We start from the raw sequence: 22,950 nt of genomic DNA, 5'->3' as shown, positions 1-22,950 counted from the left end.
CTCAGCCTGAATCACTGTGGATATTTCGGGGAGGTTTAGCAGAGAAAACACGCAAAAAAGCAGGATAAACACCGGGAAAAAGGGAGATTTACCCCGGTGTGTTGCTGCAGGATGGCGGACCGGGACCCGGTTCCTCTGCCGGCGGAGGTTCGGGCCAGACTGGCCGAATTGGAGCTGGAGTTATCCGAGGGTGAGTCACATTTCACCGGGGAGCTCCGGGTCGCTGTGCCCGGGCTCCGGTGCTCCTCTGCCGGGTGTTTGAGTCGCTGCTGCTCGGTGTCTCTGGAGCTTTTTGTGGAGGAAAAAGTGTGGAGCCGCAAAATGTCACAAGTTCAAGTCCACATGTTTTACAGTCATGATGAGAGGGGGGGGGGGGGGGGTGTTTTGGAAGAACTGTGGTTTTCTTATGTTATTCGTCAGTAGATCTAGAAATAAAGCATTACAACTGTTTAAATGTAAGTAGGCATCCAGATAAAGGATAACAACTGTCTAAATGGAGGTTAAAGATGTCAAAAAGTGGCATGCTTTGGAAAACTGTGGCTTTCTTATGGTATTCCTCCAATTCTTTGCCTAAGTAAATCTAGAAATAAAGCATTCAAACTGTTCAAATGGAGGTTACTAATGTCAAAAAGTACACCGAAATGTCTTAAAATCACTATTTCTGGCACATGGGTAGAATCATTACCCATCAGAAATCCTTACTACGCACCAAGTTAAATGACACAAATGTTAAATTGACTTTATAGGGGCTGCAGCCATTGCATTATGTGACCATTGACTATCTTAACAATGTTTTGGTTAACATTTGAGTGTAAATAATGGCATCAAAAAGTGTCAATAGACGGCTTCAAATTCCTTTTTTGCAAACTGCAGACCCAGGATATGTAGTTTACAATGATAGCAAAGAGACAAAAGCAGTATAGGAGATGGGAACATAGCAGTACTCTGCACCAGGACCATTACAGTACTATGCACCAGGACCATTACATTAATGTTATTAAGGGCTGCAGACATGGCTTTATCTCATTATTGACAGCCCTTTCCAATGTTTGAATCAACATTGAGGTGCTCAAAATAAAAAATACTGCCATCTGAAAGTTTCTAGAGCCCAAAGTATTGTTTTTTTGCACGTGGCAAAGCAGAAATATTCAGTTTACTATGATAAAAACAGAGAGTTTGATGATTATTTGATTATAGTACAGTACACTCATCACACACTGTCATAGAAGCCTACTTATATAGCATCATGGAAGTCTAAATGGACTTAAATTCAACGTAAAGTGCTAAAATAATGCCAATTGGAAGTATCATGGGCCCAATTTAACATATTTTAATCCCTCTTTTTGCTAGTTACACACCCAACATATTCAGTTGACTATAACAACAGATACATATGAGCAATTAGCTATTAGAATATATATTTTCTGTTGATTATTGCACTAATACTTCCATCAAAGCAGCATAAAGTACACTTAAAAGTCTCCACTGAGCATCGTAGCTCTCAGGGGGAATATCACAGGACTGCTGTAGAGATGTATCCTTTGTCTTTCTCCAGATTTAGTGAAGTTTCTTCTTCTTCTTCTTCTTCTTCTGTCTGCACGTTGGAAAATCCTTACATTATGCTCGTTGAGCTGCAGCTGTTAGCACGACGTTCACATGATGACACCATGCATGATTCCCATTTCACTGCAGCGTCTTATATTCTTTTTGCAAGATGCATGAAAGGCAGCCTCGGTATTGATTTTCTCATTAGCCCCTCTTCCTCCTCTTCCTCCTCTTCCTCCTCTTCAGATTGATATGTCACATTGCTCCAGACTCGCTCTCAGTGTCAGATTTCAGCTGCGTTTCCTCAGAGCTCAGCCATGTATGGAGAAAGAAAGAGAGAAGACAGAGGATTTTAAACAGCTGACTGCATTGCATTTTAATGTTTCCACTGCAGGGAGCTCAGGGAGGAATGAGAGGAGAGGAAGGGGAGGGAGAAAGGTAATAATAACACTAAAGCTTTGTTTTTATAGAATAACAAACTTCTTAGGATATTCCTCCAACTGTCGGCCTGCAGATAAAGCATCAAAACTGTCTAAATCGGGGTTAAAAATGTCCAAAAGTACACCGATTTGACATGAAATCAAGCAGCATCTAGGTAGAACTAGTGTAAATAGAAGATATATCTTTCATATTAACCCTTAAATCATGAATATGCAGCAAAAAGAAGTACACAACTCTTAAGGAATGTTACATTTACGTTATAAGGGCTGCAGCTATGGCTTTATTTCATTATTAGGCGCTTTCACACCGGAGTACTTTTCCCAGTATAGTTCCGATATCGTTCCGAAAATGTGCGTTCACACCAAAAACATCCGGAACTAAAACTTAGTTAATGAGAAACTTTTCACCCCCTTTTTAGTCACTGCTAGAGAGCAGGGACTTTCATGGGAGAAAAAGGTTCCCAATTCTGATTGGCTGGGCGAATTGCAAACCACGCCCCGTAAAACTCCCAAAACGTTTTGTGAAGCCGCCATTTTATTTGCTTGCATTAGCATTATTAGCATTAGCATTAGCCCAGCGCACAAACGCAGAGAGACTAACTTATGGCAACACAAAATAAAACATGGGAGATGAGGAGGTGTCGGCGTTCTGGCGATTTACTCGGAAGGCTTCAGTAGAAGCTGCTGGGAGTCCCAGCAGCTTCTACTGAAGCCTTCCCCAACTCCGGGGACTTCCGGCCGGGGACTTCGGGTGGCAGTATACGCCGTGAAGTTGTTTGCGGCCTGCCAGTAAACCCAAAGCAGAAGAAGAAGAAGAAGAAGTGACGTCAGCGGCTTCATTTGCCTAATCCTCCCTCAGGGACTTATTCCGGTGTGAACTAAAGAGTTCTGATGAACTAAGTACGGCAAAGTACTTGGTGTCAAAGCGCCTATAGACACTATTTTCCAGTGTATAAATCAACATTTAAGTGCAAACATGGTGATTGAAAGTGTCCTCAGCCCAATTCAGCATCTTCTAATTGTCTTTTTGCAAATTGTGAACTCAAGTAATTCAGTTTACCATGATGAAAAACACTTTTGATACACCAGGTGCAACAATCCTCTTGGTACAATGAAGGGAGACGTAAGACAAAAGGAATAAATACAATCAAATGTAAAATAAATAAAACAAGAACAAAAATAATAATGAAAATGAATAAGAATAGATTAAAAAGAACTATAAAATAAATATAAATAAAACAACCTACAAATTAAAATAAGAATAATAAAGGTTAAAAGGAGGCTGTCACTAATAAAGAGCTAATAATAATAATTATAATACATGTTATTTGTCAACAGTTCATCAGGTGCTTTCGATGCTTGTTCAAGCTAAAACTTGGTCTGTGTGATATTTCAAAAACAGGATAAAAGTGTTTTTTTAATCTACGGTGTTCCTGTTTCCTCCTGTCATAAAGTGTGTCTGTATTGATGTAGGAATCAAGCACTTCTTTTATAACTCTGCATGTTTCCTTCCTGCTTCCTTCACTCACATCTGGTCTTGATAATTCTCCTCTGAGTTATTTTAAAACCTCTCTTTCTCCTGAACGATCTTTGTGTTTCAGAAACCTCCGTCTGATCCTCTCTGTAGGATTTATCGCTCTTGTTCTTCTTCACAGACATTTGATTTCTGAGAGTAACTGTACATGAGAGTCTGAGTTCAACAGCTCCTGGATACGTGAGGGTTGTTTCCCAGAATGCACTTCACCAAACATCTGTGGTCAGTTCACTTGGTTTGCAGCTGATCTGAGATCAAGAGAGGCTTTTGTGAGCGTTCTCTTTCATGTTTGAGCTCCGTTTCCAGAGGGAATCTGTTGCACAACTGCTCATTTATTGAATAATAACATCATGGTTTTATATATAAAATGTCAGAAAAGAACAACTAATGATGAGTTTGTGTTTGGTACAAATGCTAGCCTCTGCTTTATGACGTATGAAGGCGTTTAACCGTCAAGCTCCTTAAAACAAGTACAATTATTTTGGAGAATTTGTTGCATAACTGCTCATTTATTGAATAATAAGATGATAGTTTTATATGAAATGTCAGAACATAGTAATTCAATATAAATTTGAGCTTTGATTTTAATAATTCGCTAACGTTTTGGTACCAATGTTAGCTAGCACTTAACCACATTTGGAGATGTGTAACCATGAAGGGCCTTCAAAACAAGTACAGTTATTTGGGGGAATCTGTTTCATAACTGGTCATATATTGAATAATTACATAATTGTTCTATGTCAGAAATAACAATTAATTATCAGTTAGAGCTTTGAGTTCAGTAACATTTTGGTTCAAATGCTAGCCTCTGCTTTATGAAGTACGAAGGCGTTTAACCTTTTCAACGATTAAAAACGGAGAAAAGCTGCAAATTAGGGCTGAACGATTAATCGATTGTAAATCGAAATCGCGATTTTAAATGATGCAATTATCAAATCGCAAAGCCTCCGATTTATTTTTAATTATTTTAATTAAAAAAAAAAATGTCTTGTGTGTCAGTCATCCACACCAATCAGAAGTGCTGTGCTCCACATGTACCAGCCATTGTTAACCAATCAGAAGTGGCCCATGATAGTAGGTGATAGACAGATTGGTCCAATCACCAGCCAAGTATTTTCCAAATGGCTTCCAATGGAGCTTTCCTAGATGCTTTGGTGAAGCAAACCATCTGAGTCAGGTTAGTAATGCTCCATCACATGTTTCTATTACAGGGTGAATCTTAAACTGAAGCTTGACTTTAAAGCAACCCAACGGAAGTTTCATGTAAGTTTAGTTCTTTCACTCGTAGCTCTGGCTGCGGGGGTGCTAGAGACGGGAGCACGTTGATGCGACCTTCCTAGCTGGAGATATGGCCGCATTTTACAATAAACTTCCGTTGGGTCGCTTAAAAACAAATATCGCAAATCGAATCCCAATCGCAATATCTGTCAGAAAAATCGCAATTAGATTATTTCCCCAAATCGTGCAGCCCTACTGCAAATGAAAAGCAGGAGCTAGTGAGCGTTTGATCTTGAGGGTTTCATCTCTTCAGGTGTGAGTTTTTAACGCTTTTCTTGTCTTTTTTGTTGCCTAGCGACATCAGAAAGACCTTCAAACTGTTAATACTGTCCCCTTACTTCAGATGTCTTCGTCCCTTCAGAAACACTGTGATTAATTCTTCATTTCCTCGTGAGCGAAGAGATTTACGGTCTTTAATAATTAAAAAGCGATCTTTGTAAAGCTGTACCAACCAGCTGTCAAAAACCAAAAGATATTCCCTTTTTACAACGATTTAAAAACGGAGAAAAGCTGCAAATGATCAAATTGGAAAAGCAGGAACTAGTGAGCGTTTGATCTTGAGGATTTCATCTCTTCAGCTGTGAGTTATTAACGCTTTTCTTGTCTTTTTTAGTGCCTAAAGACATCAGAAAGACCTTAAATACTGTCCCCTTACTTCAGATGTCTTCGTCCCTTCAGAAACAGAGTGATTAATTCTTCATTTTCCTCGTGAGCGAAGCGCCAACAAAGATATCATTTTCCTCTCCAGCAGACCGAGGTGAACCCTGTGATCTCTGGCGGTTAATGAAAGGCCAAACTTAATGCATTCACACACTGACATTTCACTGCATCAATTTCACGCAATGGGCTGAAAAAAAACACATGACATCTCTATTAATGTCTCTCTGCTGACTGTAAGTGAAGTGTTACATAATACATGTGGCAACAATTAAATCTGCCTTCAGAGAAATGAAGAATAATAAGCTTATTGTCTGTATTTCAAGCATTCATCTACAGGAAAACAAGTTAACTCAATGATAATAATCAGACAATTAAGTGACAAACACGATCAAGAATAAGCCTTGGACATTTTGGAAAGACTGTAGACATATTACATTGTAAAAATAACATCCTTTATTAATTATTTAACATGTTTACTCCAGGTTTCCTCTGCAGTTCATCCCCTGCTGGTTCAGGTGATGCTGCAGAAATGAAAATGAGACTTGTTATTGGGCTTTGTATAACATATAAATAACATATATTTGTTAATATATGTTATTATGGGTTTAATTGACGTCATCTATCATCCACAGCTCCGGTGTGATAATATTCTGGGTTTAAACTGAATGCAAAAGGGTTGCTTATATTTTACTTGGCACTTTTGGTAAAAACCAGGGTCATAAAATAAAATGTCTCATTCATTATTAAACATATTTATTCCATCTTTCCTCTGCGGTTTTAGCTCAGAAGTCTGCTTTTTATTAAGGATATTATTTAATACTACTTTCCCATTGCTATTCCACTGTCTGAATATTCTTAAAAATGTATTTCTTTGGGATACTTAGACTATTATGCTATTATATTATATCACGAAACGTTTTTGACCTATCGTACGATATATGGAAATGACTTTGTTCAATTTAACGTCAAAAAATTTCCAGAGCTGCAGTTTTGGGTTTAAGAGAGGAGTGTTTTGTTACTATAAAGAGCCCAAAAGTCCATTTATATTATTGTTTTGGTTCTGCTTTCTTATTTCATTCATGCTTTATTAAAAAAGGATATTTTTTTCCTATTTTCACGACGCAATGCCTGTTCTTGAGAACTCATTTATTGTGGTACTTGCTCTTTAAGATGACAATAATGTGGCTTATTTCAAATGATAATATATCATCCAACAAAAGCAGTTTAAGGACAGGTTTCATCTTGACATGCGACAGGTGGGCGCCACGGCAACAAGTGATGTCACATTTACTTAGTTGCCGGGCGGGGTCTGACCTTTGTACGCGAGCATGCAAGAGATTATATAAGTAGTATCTTATCAGACACACTCACACACTCACACTCACACTCACACACTCACACTCACACTCACACTCACACTCACACTCACCTACCTACCTTATCAGTGACACTGTGACTGAATACTCTTTGATTGCCTCCGGCTCAGAGCAGTAAATGGAAACGTTTCATCTCTGATGTTTCTGAGTTTTTCTTTGGACGACTAGGTTTAAGTTCTTCCTCCTAGTTTTAGGTACAGAAATCCTCATGACCCCTTCATATAAGCAGAGGTTGAAGAAGTACTCAGATATTTTACTTAAAGAGGTCATATTCTGCTAATTTTTCTGGTTCATATCAGTATGTAGTGTCTCTACTTTAAAGAGTCCTCTCCTGCTGATGTTCAGGTGTATATCAGTATGTAGTGTCTCTACTTTAAAGAGTCCTCTCCTGCTGATGTTCAGGTGTATATCAGTATGTAGTGTCTCTACTTTAAAGAGTCCTCTCCTGCTGATGTTCAGGTGTATATCAGTATGTAGTGTCTCTACTTTAAAGAGTCCTCTCCTGCTGATGTTCAGGTGTATATCAGTATGTAGTGTCTCTACTTTAAAGAGTTCTCTCCTGCTGATGTTCAGGTGTATATCAGTATGTAGTGTCTCTACTTTAAAGAGTCCTCTCCTGCTGATGTTCAGGTTCATATCAGTATGTAGTGTCTCTACTGGGACATGTCTCCATGCTTTAATGTTCAAAAAGCTCTTTATTTTTCTCATACTGCCTGTGCTGCAGCGCCTCTTTTCACCCTCTGTCTGAAACCAGAGCCCAGTCTGCTCTGATTGGTTAGGTGGTCGGCTCTGTTGTGATTGGTCAACAGCTTAGAGATGTCCCGCCCCTTAGCCTATCACGTACAATGTGTTGGAGTGCTAGCCAATAGAGGGATGTTTCCCATACAGTAAGTTTGATAAAAAAATATCACGTTTTTGTATTTTTTTGTATACATATATATAAACATAGATAGAAGGTTGTCATTGAAAGAGGTTACGTATTTTGGGTAAGAATAAAAAAAACAAACATTCTTTACGTTTGTTTGACAGCAGTTGGGTGCTATGGGAACGTAATTTTGGCAATGTTAAAAATAACAGGAAAGGCTTAATATGTGTCAAAAATACTTTGGTACTGCAAAATATGTGTGAATATCTTTGACTCAGACAAACTGGTTGGGATTTTCTCAGATCGTGCAGTCATTTTGTCGACCGTTTTCCCTCCTGAAGTCCTTCAGTGTTGTGTTTAAGGACCGATCTCCTGCAGAAAGAACACATGTTGAGGGTTAGTGAGTTTACGTCACTTATTTCGGTTTTAACGTCCGTCTCAGCTTTACACAGTTTCCATAAAGATGTTATTCTCTCTCCTCTTCCTGGGAGATTGTGACCTGTGGGGATGGAGAGAAGCTTCAACACAGCAGGGCCATACATTCATATTTCTCACTTTGCCGGAGCGATACGAGCAGTCGCTTCACGTAAATCTGAACGATGTCCTCACTTGACTCTCGCCGGAGAAATATCTGCAGAAATGGTCTCTTTATTGCCGACGGGGCTGTTTGTTAAAAACACTTTCAACACTTCAGGTCCAGAGAGGCGACATCAGCGTCTGAACAAACACAGCTGAATCTTCCTCTGGGCACGCACGCTTCCTTTCACGTCGTCTTTGTTTTTAAATCGTGTTTTTTAAAAGCCTGCCGGGTCGTAAACTCTCTCAACATGTAGACGTTTCCACGGGAGGAAGAAAAACAAAATTAAAGTTATGTTTTCTTCAGCGAACAGAAGCGCCGACGCTGCTTCATCTCAGACACTTTGTTCAGCTGGAGGAAAAATCATCTACTGCCCCTTTCCTCGTCCCTGAGTGGGGTCTTGTTGTTGTTGTTGTTCTACCTTTTCTTGTTCTTGTTAATCTAGTTCTTCGTCCTCTTCTCGCCACTGTTGATGTTGTTCTTGTTCTTTGTGTTCTTGTTCTTGTTTTTGTTCTTCTTCGTCCTCTTCTCCCCACTGTTGTTGTTGTTGTTCTTATTCTTCCTCTTCTATCCTTTGTTGTCGTTCCTGTTGTTCTACCTTTTCTTCTTCTTGTTATTGCTATTTTTCCTCTTGTTGTTGTTCTTCCTCTTGTTGTTGTTCTTCCTCTTGTTGTTCTTCTACTAATGTTCCTTTTTGTTGTTGTTGTTCTCCCTCTTCTTTGTCCTCTTCTCCCCACTGTTGATGTTGTTCTTTTTCTTGTTGTTCTTGTTCTTCTTCCTCTTCTTCCCTCTGTTGTTGTTGTTGTTTTTCGTCTTCTTCTTCTGTTTTCTTCCCATGAAAACGAGATTTCAAGGTTTAATTCCTTTTTATTGTTATCATCTTAAAGTCTTTGACGTTTGACACAATTTGGAATTAGACAAACTTGAATGGACATTTTTAGCGAGTGCTCAATCGATGAATCTGGAAAACAATGGAGAGATGAATTGCTAATGAAAATGAAAATGAAAATCGTTAGTTAATAAAGTGGGATTATCCTGATCAGCTCGTCCGGTGCAAACACAATCTTAACTGCAATAAGTATCTTAAAAGCTGAGAATATATATTATGTATTTATTTGAACAAGGACCATGCATTCAAAAGCTCATTTCCATCTGCAGTCCTTAGGCAGGTACACAACAATCAACACACACTAAAAACATTGCATCATCTCTATCACACAAACAATTATATATATATATATATATATATATATAAACCTGAGCAGACGATGAGGGTTGAGATATTTCTTAAAGGAGCAACACGTCAGTCCACATGTTGGTCACCAGCTGTCAGGAGGCGGAGAGCAACATAAATATTCATCTGTCAGCTCGCAGGAAAACAAATGTGAGGGTGGAAATGTCAGCGGGCGAAAAGATGTTTGTTCAGGTCGACTTCTCTCATCAGGAAGACACCGTCCAGTCACCAAACTGACAACAAGAGAGGACGAAGCACTCAAAGAAAACAAACAAACTGTGATTTTATGAGGATTCACTGTCTGGTTATTTGTTTTAAGATCAGACATCCATCCATTTGGTTTAATCTGACAACAATTAACATCTAATTAAAGTAGATTTCTGTATCATTTTCAAATCTGAATGCCGTCAAATTATTGTTAAACGCCTGTAAGCAGCAGAAGGTTAAAAATGTGGTTTCGTTCTGCATCTAACGCTACTGTAATTAAGCTGTTTGTTACTCTTAAAATCCACTTTTAAGAATGTTATAAGCAATATGTAGTTATAAACCAATATATTACATTGTTGAGGGTTTATGGATGTACAGTTTTGCCAACAACTGAACTTCCTATATGAAGAAACGTCTGTGTTTTACTATTATTCACATGTTTATGCATCTTAAAGGTGCCCACTTATAAGCGATAAGGAGATTTATAAGCCTAAACCTACAGTATTTTGTGTGGTAAACTATTTAAAATACTACATTATGTAATGCCTAAAGACTAAGTTATCATCTCAACTTTCATTTCTAATGCACAATATCAGTTTGGAAATGCTGTGAAATATCATATCGGATGCAACCAGGGCAAAAGGAAACTTCTCTAACTGACTGAAGTAACGTTGACTTTACAAGTTTAAAAGTGCATCTCTACCAAGCTGTGTGGAAAGAAACAGAAATACATTTGGCTTCCAGCTGTTTTCGGCCTCTCTCTTATTGTTAAAATGTGTAAACTCCACTCCTTGAATCCTCAACAGAACAAATGCTCATCTCTCTGTTTCTCGTATCTCTTCCTCAACTTGACGAAAGCACTTAACGTCTCAAAACGTCTCAGACTCAGTTTCTCCTCCTGATCTGAGTGGAGATGGCATTACTGCGTGCTCAGTATCCTCTGAATCCTGGCTGTAAGGCTCCATCTGCCATTAGAGCAATCAGAAGACCCCCAATCAGCATTTTCATTTAACCCCCCCCCCCCGCCTCCATGTCAGTCCGATCAATGTCACGTTTCAGAGCCTGTTTTACACTCGTCAGCTCGTAATGCAAAAAGCTCCTCGATCACTTAATTGGCTTTAACAGGCGGACGCTGATCAGTAAAACTAAAATGTGTTTTCCTGCAGAATCAACGATTAATGAGCCGAGTGTTCATTTCTCCCACTGTGGGGTTTTGGAGAGCTACTTTTTGGCATTTTGTGAGTGTTTTTACCCCTATTTTTTTTTTGTTGGCAGCTGGTTTTTTGGCTTTGTGTAATAGTAAGGGTTGCACTTTCTTGGTAAAATGTCATGCCTTAGATATCTTTAGTTCAGTTATGCCACAGGGTGAGAAGGTATGATAGTCAAACAACACAAATTAGTATTCTTTCCATTGACTTTCAATTTTCCTGCTCTGTTTGTTGTCCAAAATAACCAAAACAGTTTCATTGAGTAGTTTTTTAAGGGTTAATATGTCTTGCATGCGTCTACTTTGTTATGCCAAATAAAGTGGTTTTGACACCAAATGTCTTGTTTCCAAGGATATATCAAACAATCCAAGGATATATCAAACAATCCAAGGATATATCAAACAATCCAAGGATATATCAAATAATCCAAGGATATATCAAACAATCCAAGGTTATATCAAACAATCCAAGGATATATCAAACAATCCAAGGATATATCAAACAATCCAAGGTTATATCAAACAATCCAAGGATATATCAAACAATCCAAGGATATATCAAACAATCCAAGGATATATCAAACAATCCAAGGTTATATCAAACAATCCAAGGTTATATCAAACAATCCAAGGATATATCAAACAATCCAAGGATATATCAAACAATCCAAGGATATATCAAACAATCCAAGGTTATATCAAACAATCCAAGGATATATCAAACAATCCAAGGATATATCAAACAATCCAAGGTTATATCAAACAATCCAAGGTTATATCAAACAATCCAAGGTTATATCAAACAATCCAAGGATATATCAAACAATCCAAGGATATATCAAACAATCCAAGGTTATATCAAACAATCCAAGGATATATCAAACAATCCAAGGTTATATCAAACTCGCATATCCAACAATCTCATTTGAGAAGCAACAATTCATTATACTTTGGTTTTTCATTATGAATTAATCTAGCCATTGCTTTTTTCAATAATCATTTGATCTGTTTGGTGTCCTAAAAGAGCAAAACAGTTTCCCAAAGCCAACGTTAACACATTAAAATGTCTTGTTTCCCGACAATCACATTTGAGAAGTGGCAAATGGCTATTTGTTGGTATCATTGCCCCAAAAAATGTAACGAACAATGAATTGGATATTACATAGTTGTTAAAGGTCAGGTTCGGAAAGACTGTTGCATTTTGGATTCAGTTCCCAGTTGGTAAAATAACCATTTTTGCTAAATTGAGACTTCGCTTTTTGAGTAGGTGGCGCCTCGGTTAGGGTCAAAGAGTGTTTTGAGGGAACCAACACATTGATTTGTAATATCGTGAGTTTCTTCCAAACGTTAAAAGATGAACCTGTATTTGATCATGGATTGGAAAGGATTCAGAATCAATACAAATGGTTAAATTATCATTTTTGAGTCTTGTGAGCAGGAATAAGCTGTAGTTGATTTCTCTCTCCTGTCCCTTTCTGAACGGGAGGTGTTTGTTTGTGCTGAAGGAGAGTCGGTGTTGTTCATATCTGATGAGCTCAGGCTGAGAGGGTTAATCCTGAGAGACTGACCGTTCACTCTCTTCACAACACCAACATCTAAACCCTGTAACAACCATCTGTCCACTAGCGCTGTCTGTAAACACACTGCTGAGGACTAAAGGACTTCACACTGCAAGACTGAGTCCTTCATGCGTTCTTGGTTTTTAGGGGTATTTGTTAACTTACACTATTTCTGTTTCTGTTTAATGTGTTCACTTGGAGTTTTATTGTTAAGAACCGGAAGTGTTACCGGATGTTGTCAAGTGTTACGTTGGAGTCACGTGTTGTATGTGTTATCCGAAGATGGCGGTGTGCTGGAATAAAGTATCGTGCTACAGTAAGACGAAAGTGTGTCTTATTATGGATTAACAGTATTGAATGCATGCATCAGCAAAAATCTCCAATTCATAAAGTCCCTTATTGTCAAAGAGTCTTTTTTTCATAACCCTAACCCTGACCCTTAGCCCATTATTGACACATATCAACTTTATTTACTTTTCTTTTTTGTTTGCAAGTTAACCAGCCTGCCTAGTTCTGTGTTACTTCAACATACTGACAATTATTCTTAGGACGTTCTTGAAAGATATTGACTTTTTCTCTAAGATATTTCAACACATTTTTCCACTTTCTTTCAGGAAAACTAGATATTAAGGTCTCTCTAGACATAACATGTGGGTCTTTTATGACCTCCAGTTGTTCACAACAGGGGCTAACAACCAAACATATCAACACAAGACGTTAGAAATTACTTATGAGTGCATTTCACCTAACAACGTAAAAGCTTTATTCAATCCAATAAAATGTGATTAGCATAGCCTCATATCACACCAAAAAGCAGTCAAACAAAACAAAAAAAGCCAAAGTACTAATAAATTGAGACATCCATGCATTAAGACGTTAACATATACAAGCGTACTGTACAAATACATCGTGTTCATTCAATAAAATGCTTTAAAAACCGATTTTACGTTTGCTTTAATGAGTCTCTTGTCGTCGTTACGTCCCACGTTTCCCTCTATAATTACAAACACATGAAGTCAGTCATAATGGAAACATTTCTCCGTGCTCTGACAGCCGGAAATAACGTAACTGCTGTTGGAAACATTTCTTTCCAGCGACTGCAGCCGTGCGACTGTTCTCCGCTGCACAGGATGATGTCATCGTGGAGAGGAGAGGGAGATTTTGGGGAGAGGAGAGGGGGGTGTTTCTGGCAGATTGCATCATTAAACCGCTCAGACACTTTCAGACCCTTCAACTGTTTTTCTTCTTCGCCTGTCGCTGAAAATAGAGATTGGGTGGGGGGCTTCAGAGAGTGAGGGGTGAAGCGACAGAAACACTGAACTCTCTTTTTGGGGAAATGTATGCCATTTCTTTCCATTTTGCTGAAACACTCTTCAATCTTAATATGTTATTTTGGTAACACTTTATTTTAAGGTACATATATTCACCATCAACTAGTTGTTAATTAACATGCATATTAGCAGTATATTGGCTCTTTATTAGTCATTATAAAACACGTATTAATGCCTTATTCTACATGACCATATTCTACAAGTACTAGGCCATTAGTTGAGAGTTTTTCCCCAATAACCCTCTAATTAATGCTTATTTATTGTAAGTAAGGACGTTGTTGTTCATGAGTTTGGGTCTTAATATGCTCAATTATCCCGCTTATTACACGGCCATATACTAAACAAACGACTCGACTCCCAATATGAATTGAAATTATTTTATTGACTTAAAAATTATCGTATTTCTTCTGCTAAGAAAAAAAAAACTCCGTTCCACGGCGCACCAACGGCTGGAACTGCCAACTTTATGGCAGCACTGTCCAACTCTGTTCACAGTTTCTGATCCACTAACAAGTCCTTAAACTCTGCAGAGCCCATACCGTGTTCCTGTTAGTGTTTACTTCCTCTCAGCCTTCTTCTGGTGCTTCATCTGACGTCCAGCGCTCCGTCTTTTACCCTCTTTTACTTTCTCTTTCTTGATCCTCCTTAGCAACGGCAGGAACTGCTTCGATAGCGTTTTTGAGGAGCTACAGATTTGAAAACATCGTTGCTTGCTTTAAGAGTAGCACAATTCATTATATCAAACCTTGGAAAGTATCTAGATATCCCTGCCCTAATGCCAAAGTAACTGGCAACTGAATATGTTTTGCCGTTTGATGTCTATGTCTGGACCGTTAAGTAAAAAGGAGGGTTCCTGCCCCGTTACTTCTCCGCTGTTTTCTTGTCCCAGTTTGAAAAGCAAACTGCATTAGTTATTATTTTCTATTCAATATATTTCATTTACCAGATCCTTCCATTTTGAGTTTATATATCTATTCTTTAACCAATTGGGATTTGTTTAATTGTTGCTATTCTTATCAATAATACTTAATAGTACTAACATTGTTAAAATGTCCTTCTGAAGTACAGGAAAACCATATAGATTTATTAATTAATATACTACGACGTTCTGAATCAGTGATGTGATCTCAATAAAAAAGTAACGTGTAGAAATTAAGAAGGTATTTCAAAAATGTCTGATAGATATTTATTGTCTTTTCTCACCACTTTTACATCAAAAATCTTCAAAATGTAATTATTTTTAAGTGTTCGTCCAAATCTCTTGTAGTTTCTCATCATATTTAAACCCACTGTTGTGTCTGCAGCTTCTTTGGGAACAATCCTCTCCATTAATAATCCCTGAGGGTGGCACAGTTCCTCCAGCAGCGAGGGTTTGGGGATTTAAGTCCAGCACAGACAGTCGTTGGACAATGAGGCTCTTAATCCGTTTAAATAGTAGCTTTATTGAATTCTCTGCAGAGGAACGAGGCTCCGTGTGATGGATGTGGTTCGCTTAGATCTGCCGGATTACAATTGAGTTTTTCTGCCTTCTGCAACAGCCCTAGCAGTTGATTTCAAACCCTTTTTGCTTATTATTTATCCATATTTTGAGGCTTTAAAGGTCCACTATTATACTGTTTTTTATCAATATATTATAGGTCTCAGATATATCCAGAACCTGTCTCTGATTGGCTGAAACACCAAACAGATCATTGTAGCATCCCATAATCCCCTCTGTTTCAGCCCTGCTTCAAAAGTGCTGATTCTCTGTCTGTTACTTTAGATGAAAATAAGGAGCCCCTCCCCACGCCCCTCTGAGAGATATTTGGTTACAAAGAACACAATGGTGCTCTAGGAGGAGATTCAGGTGATAAGGTGGGGGGGGGTTAGCTTGGTTGCTGATTGGCTAATGGTTACACAAGCCAAAAACATCGTTATGACATAAAGTGGCCAAAATCTGATCAGCTCATTTTCAGACAGGTTTTTATATAAATCTCAGAATCTCTTTACACAGAGGGGACACATGTTGATGTAGAAGAGACATGGAGAAGTGGGCTTTGCATGATAGGTCCCCTTTAAGTGTTTTTTAGGCTTTCTTTAACCCTTTTCCTTTGGCTTTTGTTTTTTTAGAAGTTAGTTTCGTCTTGAAAAGTTAAAATCGTCATTGATTTTTGGCGGAAATAACTTGTGACGGTATTACATTGCATTTCATTTAGCAGAAGCTTTCCTCCAAATCAACTTTAAACAAGTGTATTGAATTTAAATGAAGATATAAACTAAATGAATCTAACAGTATCTAATTTAATTACCCTTTGATCAGTAGTGAAGGAAACCCGGCTAATTTCTGCCTATTTTCTGGCACTATCACGTGAATAATAAGTCAAATCAACAGATATTTGGACAATTATTATAATATTCAACGTACAAAACATACGATTAAAAGCCTCTCCTCAAAGCTAGAGTCCATTGACAGACACATCAATATTTGTCTGGCTGATTGTCATAAAACAAACTTTATTCAAACTTGACAGAAACAAAATATAACCCCAATAAACACAAATTCTTCTTCTTTGTTCCTGTTTGCACTTTCAAAACAATGCCAGACTTTGCGTTGAGAGATCGAAAGAGAGACTGAACAGGTAGCAGCAGATCTCTAGAAGATACAAACAACTGCACATTTCTTGAATTATTTTCTAAACCTGCTTCTTTAGCGCGTTCATGACGTCAAATAAGTAAGAAAAAAGCAGACATCTTTGCAATCTGTCACCTACTTTTGGAGGGTTTTATGTGATAAAGAAACCTTACTAATAGTATTTTCTACCTCCTGACATTCAGTTTCAAATCTTTTTAATGAGGTTAAGAAGCATACAAGTTTAAAGCATGGATGTATAATAAGAACTGGATACAGCGTGGGAGGCGGGGTCTCGTTCTTTCCTATGAGAGCTGCTCATTGGCGCATGAGGACAAAATGGCCCAGCTTTTGAGAGAGCGAAACGTCACAGATTACCCGTCATGCCTGGCTGTCAGAGCAGAAGTACCCGTATGTGCGCTCATAGAGCATGCGCAGTTGAGTTGCCCCTTAAGCCCCGCCCCCCGAGCTCCCACTCAGATGCGCGTTCATGCCGAGGAAAATAACTCTCCGAATAAAGTTATTAGCACATTTTACAACTTGAGGACCTAATGTTTTTAATAAGGGCTATACAAATGTTCTTACTGGGTAGTTCATTTGGTTAAAAAAAAATTATCCAACGATTTACAGACCACTCTTTCCCAATGTTAGTCAATGGGAAAAAGTCTTTCTGGGCCCAGGGACGTCACGGACTGATACGGAAGTTGCAGTACCGCCGTTTGGACACAACGAATATTTTCTTCAGAGTCCGGCGCACTTCCTGGGGGCTTGGTGTAAACCCATAGTTCAGACTTCTTTGGGTCTGAAATCATGTTTCTCTTTTCCAACTAGAAGACAAACAGAACAGCCAACAAGAGATTAAACAAAGCATGGCAGGAATACCATGTTTAATAACATGCATTATCATAATGGGAACAAACACCAACAAATAATCATACAAATAAAGTTTATAATCCCAGACTACTCCCAAATCTCCTATCATTCATGCTGTAACTTTATTTTATTTGTAAATGTTAACTGCCCCCCCCTCCTCGAGAGTAACTTCGTGTCTTCTGAGTTTTTTTTTATTGCACCTATTTTTAGTCATTTGTGCAAATAAATGAAACTAAATCAAAACGGCCTCCTCCTCTTGTAGCGTCACCGGTCAATAGAGGGTCTGTGTTGAATACTTTGGTATCTGCAGGTGAACACTGTGGCTCTGTCAGAGAGATGCTGTTTACTCCTCTTCCTCTTCCTCTTCCTCTCGCTATGTGGATACTCTTCTTCAAACACTGAGTAACATTACTGGTCCACCTATGAGTGCTTTAAGAAGTTAGAAAGAGAGATTAAATAAGTAAGGCAAGGCAAGTTTATGTATAGAGCACCTTTCAACACGCGGCAATTCAACGTGCTTCACAACAAATGAAAGACATTAAGAAACATATTATAAAATGGCATTTAAAAACACTCAAAGATAATAAAACATGAATAACTAATAATTAACTTATCCTTTAGTTATTTCAAGTGTTTCATGCTAAACGAACCCCCCTTTGGAAAATTCTAATCTGACCCCATGGTACCTTTTAGTTTTCGCCGAAACTATTCCTCTTTTTTAAATGCATATTAGTTAAGTATCATTTGTCTTTCTAGGACTTTCTTGGTGTCCTCCGTGAACCAGGGTCTTGAAACCAAGTAGCAGATATCTAGACCCTAACCCCGTTCATGACGTCAAATTTGAGAAAAACAACTAACAAAGTCACCCATTTTTACTGGGTTTTCTGTGTAAAAAAATCCCCCACTAAAGGCGCATTTCCACTACAGCGCGGAGCACGGTTTAAGCGTGCCGTGCCCGGCCCGTTTTTGGTTGCGTTTCCACTAGGCGTAGTTCCGGCTAGCGGGTACTTTTTTTCAATTTTTCTGGCTCTCCAAAATCGAGGTTCTTTCCGGGCAAACAACCGGGCTGAGTATGCTAAACTAGTGAGAAAATATGTTCAACAAAATGAACATATTACCGTGATTTAATTTTAATACACATTTCAAAATGATGCCGAAGTAACAACATACTGATACCGGTTAGTAAAAACCATGAATTAATGCTTTGACAGACGGCAGGCGAAAAATCTTTTAAAATGCGTGTTTTCTGAATGGACCTTGGCTAAGCTAACGCAGTATATGCTCCGACCGTCCACACTCACAACAACGGCCTATACAGACATAAATAAAGCAGCGACTGTATTCGCCATGACACAGGCAGTCTGTGGTTTGTACTTGTTTAACTTTTGTCTAGTTTCTGAACAGATATGAGGAGCTGTGAGCTCTGAGTGCTAACAGCTAACGGCTGATGTTGGTTTTGTGTTTCGCATTGAAGATGACGTCACGGCTCCGCCTACACTGCGTTACTATAGTTACTAACCTAGTTCCTAAACTGTAATGGAAACGCAGCATAAAGTGAGCCTGGCCTAACGAGGCCTAACGAGGCCTAGCCATACCGTACTAAACCGAGCGAGGCCCTGCAGTGGAAAAGCGCCATAAGTGTATTTTCTAAAGAGCATCTCATGTAATTTATGCTGTAACTTTATCTCTTTCGAACCGCCGTTGTCTGTAAACCAGTTTCTGTCACTGGTGTGTTTCCTCCTCTTCCTCTTCCTCATTACTGATCCATCTATGAGTGCTTTAAGAAGTTAGAAAGAGAGATTAAAAAGGTAGCAGATATCGAGACCCGAACCCCGTTCATTACGTCAAATCTGAGAAAAACTGACTAACAGTGTCACCCATTTTTTGTGGGTTTTCCGTGTTAAAAAACCCACTATAAAAGTATTTTCTAAAGAGCATCTCATGTAATTTATGCTGTAACTTTATCCCTGTGTCTCCTCTGAAGTTTTTATTGCTCCTGCACGGCCTATTTTTAGTCATTCGTGCAAATAAATGAAACCAAATTGAAACCGCCTCCTCCTCTTGTAGCATCGCTTCAGTTATTTAATGCGGCACAAAGGAGAGAAGGTGTAACAAAATATAAAATATTGGTGTTTGATTTGGTAACAGAGTTTGTGTCAATGACTTAGTGACAGTTTTAGTTTAGTTACCTTTATGTAGTTACTTTAGCCCAAGATACAGATCATTAAAAGGAGTTTAGGGTTAATAAATACATTACTTATACATCCAAAATGTGTTTCAGTCACTTAGTTTCAATGTATTAAATTACAAATAACAACACTTTAGCCCAGGTTACAGCACCGTCTTTGCTGCAACACTTACCGAAAATAAATAAATTGCATTATCATAGATGTATTCTTTTGGAATAATAGAATAGTGTGTTTTCTCCTCTTCCTCTCGCTGTGTGGAAACTCTTCTTCAAACCCCCAGGCATTCTTTACAGAGAAGAAGCTAATGTAGAAAAATACTTTGATAATGAAAAGTATGAAAGCAGGTTTTGTTCACAGCAGGAGGGATTGTTCCGTGTGATCTGTTTCTATTTCTCTCGGCTAATAGGACGATACATAACTCTGTTGAAGTGTCCTTGGGCAAGACTGAGTCACACTTTCTGTTCCCTCAGTGTAAACAGAGTCTACAGTGACATGAGTTACTCTGTAAACCATCAGCTCTGTGTTATAAACACTCAGTTACCAGGAGCCAGACGTGGGAAGTAACTAAGTACATTTACTCAAATACTCTAAGTACAATGTTCTGCTTCTGTGCACTTCTACTCCACTACAGTTCAGAGGTAAATGGTGTACTTTTACTCCACTACATGTATTGAATACCTTTAGTTACTTTACAGATGTGGATGAATGATGTGAAATATAATCAAGTGTTAAATCAGACTTTAGTTCCACCTGGAGTAAATTCACAAGCTACCCTGCAGTATACAAAGTCATTCAAACTAGCTGCACCTTTACCAGCTTTGAGAACACTTTCATGATCAATCATTAGCTTAAAGACGCTAAAATGTCCAACATTTGGTCCATTCATGATGGTCTGTTTTGCCGTTGAAGATACACACCTCTGCTATAAAAGAGTTATTTGCCACTGTGTGAATATATGGCAGAACTTATCCTCGTAAAAGTCATTTTTTAACACTCAGCAGGTTTTTAACACTTGTTGCTCACAGGAAAATGCAGTCTGTTCTGCACAGAAACAAAAACAATGGCTTAAATCCATCTGTGTCTCTTCCTCTTATCCCTGGAATCTGCCTGAAAACTAGCTCCTTATCCTAAAACAGATTCTCCAAACTGTCTGAAAGCACTCTGGAGATTAGAAAGTTGTTGGCTCTGAGAGACGAGAAGAGACGGATAAGAGAGGCTTTGTGCCGTGAATGTTAACAATGAGAGATGGTTAAAGTACACACATCCTTAACTCAAGTAGAAGTACAGATACTCGTGTTTAAAAATACTCTGGTAAAAGTAGAAGTACTGACTAAACTTCTTTACTCAAGTCAAAGTAAAGAGGGCTTTGAAATGTACTTCAGTAAAAAGTACCCATAACTAGCAGCTGTTTTAAAGAGTACCTGACCTCCCTTTATATTAATAGAACAATAATGTCATTGTTAGCTAATGAATGTTTCCATGCTGAACAACGGCAACATGACAACGTTTTCATTGGTCCCTCTTCTTTAGAGAAGACCAGGAAATGATGGATACACGGATCGTGTTCAAATCAATAGGCACGCAATGACTCTAAATAATAATGATCACGCCACCAAACACACATTCAAACTAAAGGAACCAGCCTGTTTGGGAAATGTAAGAAGTAGAAAGTACAGGTATTTGGGTTCAACATGTAAGAAGTAAAAAGTACAGGTATTTGTGTTCAACATGTAAGAAGTAGAAAGTACAGGTATTTGGGTTCAACATGTAAGAAGTAGAAAGTACAGGTATTTGTGTTAGAAATGTAAGAAGTAAAAAGTCGTATTTAAGTACAGGAACAAAGTATGTGTACTCCACTACTTCCCACCTTCCCAGAATTTGAAACCTTTGCAGTTCGGAGGTTCGGCTGCTTGCTTGTCGGAGTGATAAACCTTTATGAGCAGATCCAAAGAGTCCTGCCAGGAAACGCTGCCTGGAAGATTAGTTGCAGTTTCTACGTGGACAACGTCTCACTGGGCAGCGTCCAAAAAAAAGGCTGTGCATAAAAGGACTTCTGCAACAGGTCGAGCTGTCCTGTACGATCTAGACCAAGGGTGTCCAAATAAACGTGCTTGTCTTTCACCTCTTAAATATAGATGTAAACAGATATTTTACAGTAGTATTCATGTGTTAATATAAGCCCACTTTTCAAATAAATTCAGTCAGTTAAAGCTGAAAACATTTTCTAACAAATCTAAGTAACTTCTTTTTTATAACAAGCTTTAAATATACAGTTCCTATTTCCTCTTATTATAAGCAATCTGACACTTCTGTTGTGAGGAATGAGCTGCTAACAATATAATTGAAACCCTATGGAGAGCTGGGATGTACGCTGATTAAGCATAATTTACTTACATTTGATTAATTTTGCCGACTTATAACTTAACTTATGATGCAATATACCTCTAGTGAGCGGCCCAGCCCTTCGTATATTTTTCTGTATGTGGCCCTCGTGAAAAAAGTTTGGACACTCCTGATCTAGAACAATAGCAGAGGTTTCAGAGCAGCTTGAGAACAGCTGGAGAGATCTGCACTGTCATGGAAAGTCTGACACACACCACCATGTTGGAGGACAGACGATAAACATTAGGTATAACATTCTCACCTCTCCTTAGTTCAACTGAGAAAACAAATAGAAATCTTGCAGGACTCACAGATAGAGATGGGGCAATAAAGGGTTTTGTATTTTAAAAATACTCGCAGGAAGCTGATTGTGGTGAATTTCTATTGGGGTGATTTAGAATATGGCTCACATGACTGACTTGAGAAAGTTGACTAGCTTGCTATCGTTATAAGGAAGTGAAAATAGAGCCTTATTTAAAAAAATACAGGAATTATCATGTAAGAAAGGACAGACTCAAATGTTTTATTCATTTGTGGATTTTGGGGGTTTTTTCTTCACGAAAGTGTGATGCATTTAAATGTTTTATTTCACAACAAAAAAATAGGTCGGGGGATTCCAGTTTTAGGCAAAGCTTGAAGATAAATTGAGAAAATCCCAATTTTTTGGCTAGGGTAAACATGCCATGACATTTCCAAATCATTTAGGGCCGAGTGATTTAGAAAAACGTACAAATTGCTATTAATATTTTTGTATTATTGCAAAAAATTAATCTCTGTATCAAACAAACGTTTATGATAGTTACACGTTTAGTTCAGGATAATCTCCACATATTAACATCACTTTATGATTTCTGAAGTAAAAAGCTAACGTTGAGCTATAAAGGAACTACAGCACGGTCACATGACTTCACGTCACCACCGCTAAGCTAAAGGTGGCTAATGTTGGGCTATAAATGAACTACAGCACGGTCACATGACTTCACGTCACCACCGCTAAGCTAAAGGTGGCTAATGTTGGGCTATAAAGGAACTACAGCACGGTCACATGACTTCATGTCACCACCGCTAAGCTAAAGGCGGCTAAT

At 38.4% G+C, this 22,950-nt stretch overlaps 1 protein-coding gene across 1 annotated transcript in view; it reads left to right on the top strand.

Moving 5' to 3' along the window:
* Positions 1-22,950, top strand: part of LOC117500293 (disco-interacting protein 2 homolog C-like) — a gene marked incomplete in the record, with an annotated part of 190,522 nt that continues 167,572 nt past the window's right edge. Inside the window, 1 exon segment of the mRNA XM_034153108.1 lies at positions 1-190. Coding sequence (XP_034008999.1) covers positions 112-190 — 79 coding nt within the window.

Source organism: Trematomus bernacchii, unplaced genomic scaffold, assembly GCF_902827165.1.
Source record: "Trematomus bernacchii unplaced genomic scaffold, fTreBer1.1, whole genome shotgun sequence".
NCBI classification, from domain to species: Eukaryota; Metazoa; Chordata; class Actinopteri; order Perciformes; family Nototheniidae; genus Trematomus; species Trematomus bernacchii.
Note: the sequence above shows the minus strand (reverse complement) of the source record. Positions and strands in the feature narration are given on the sequence as shown.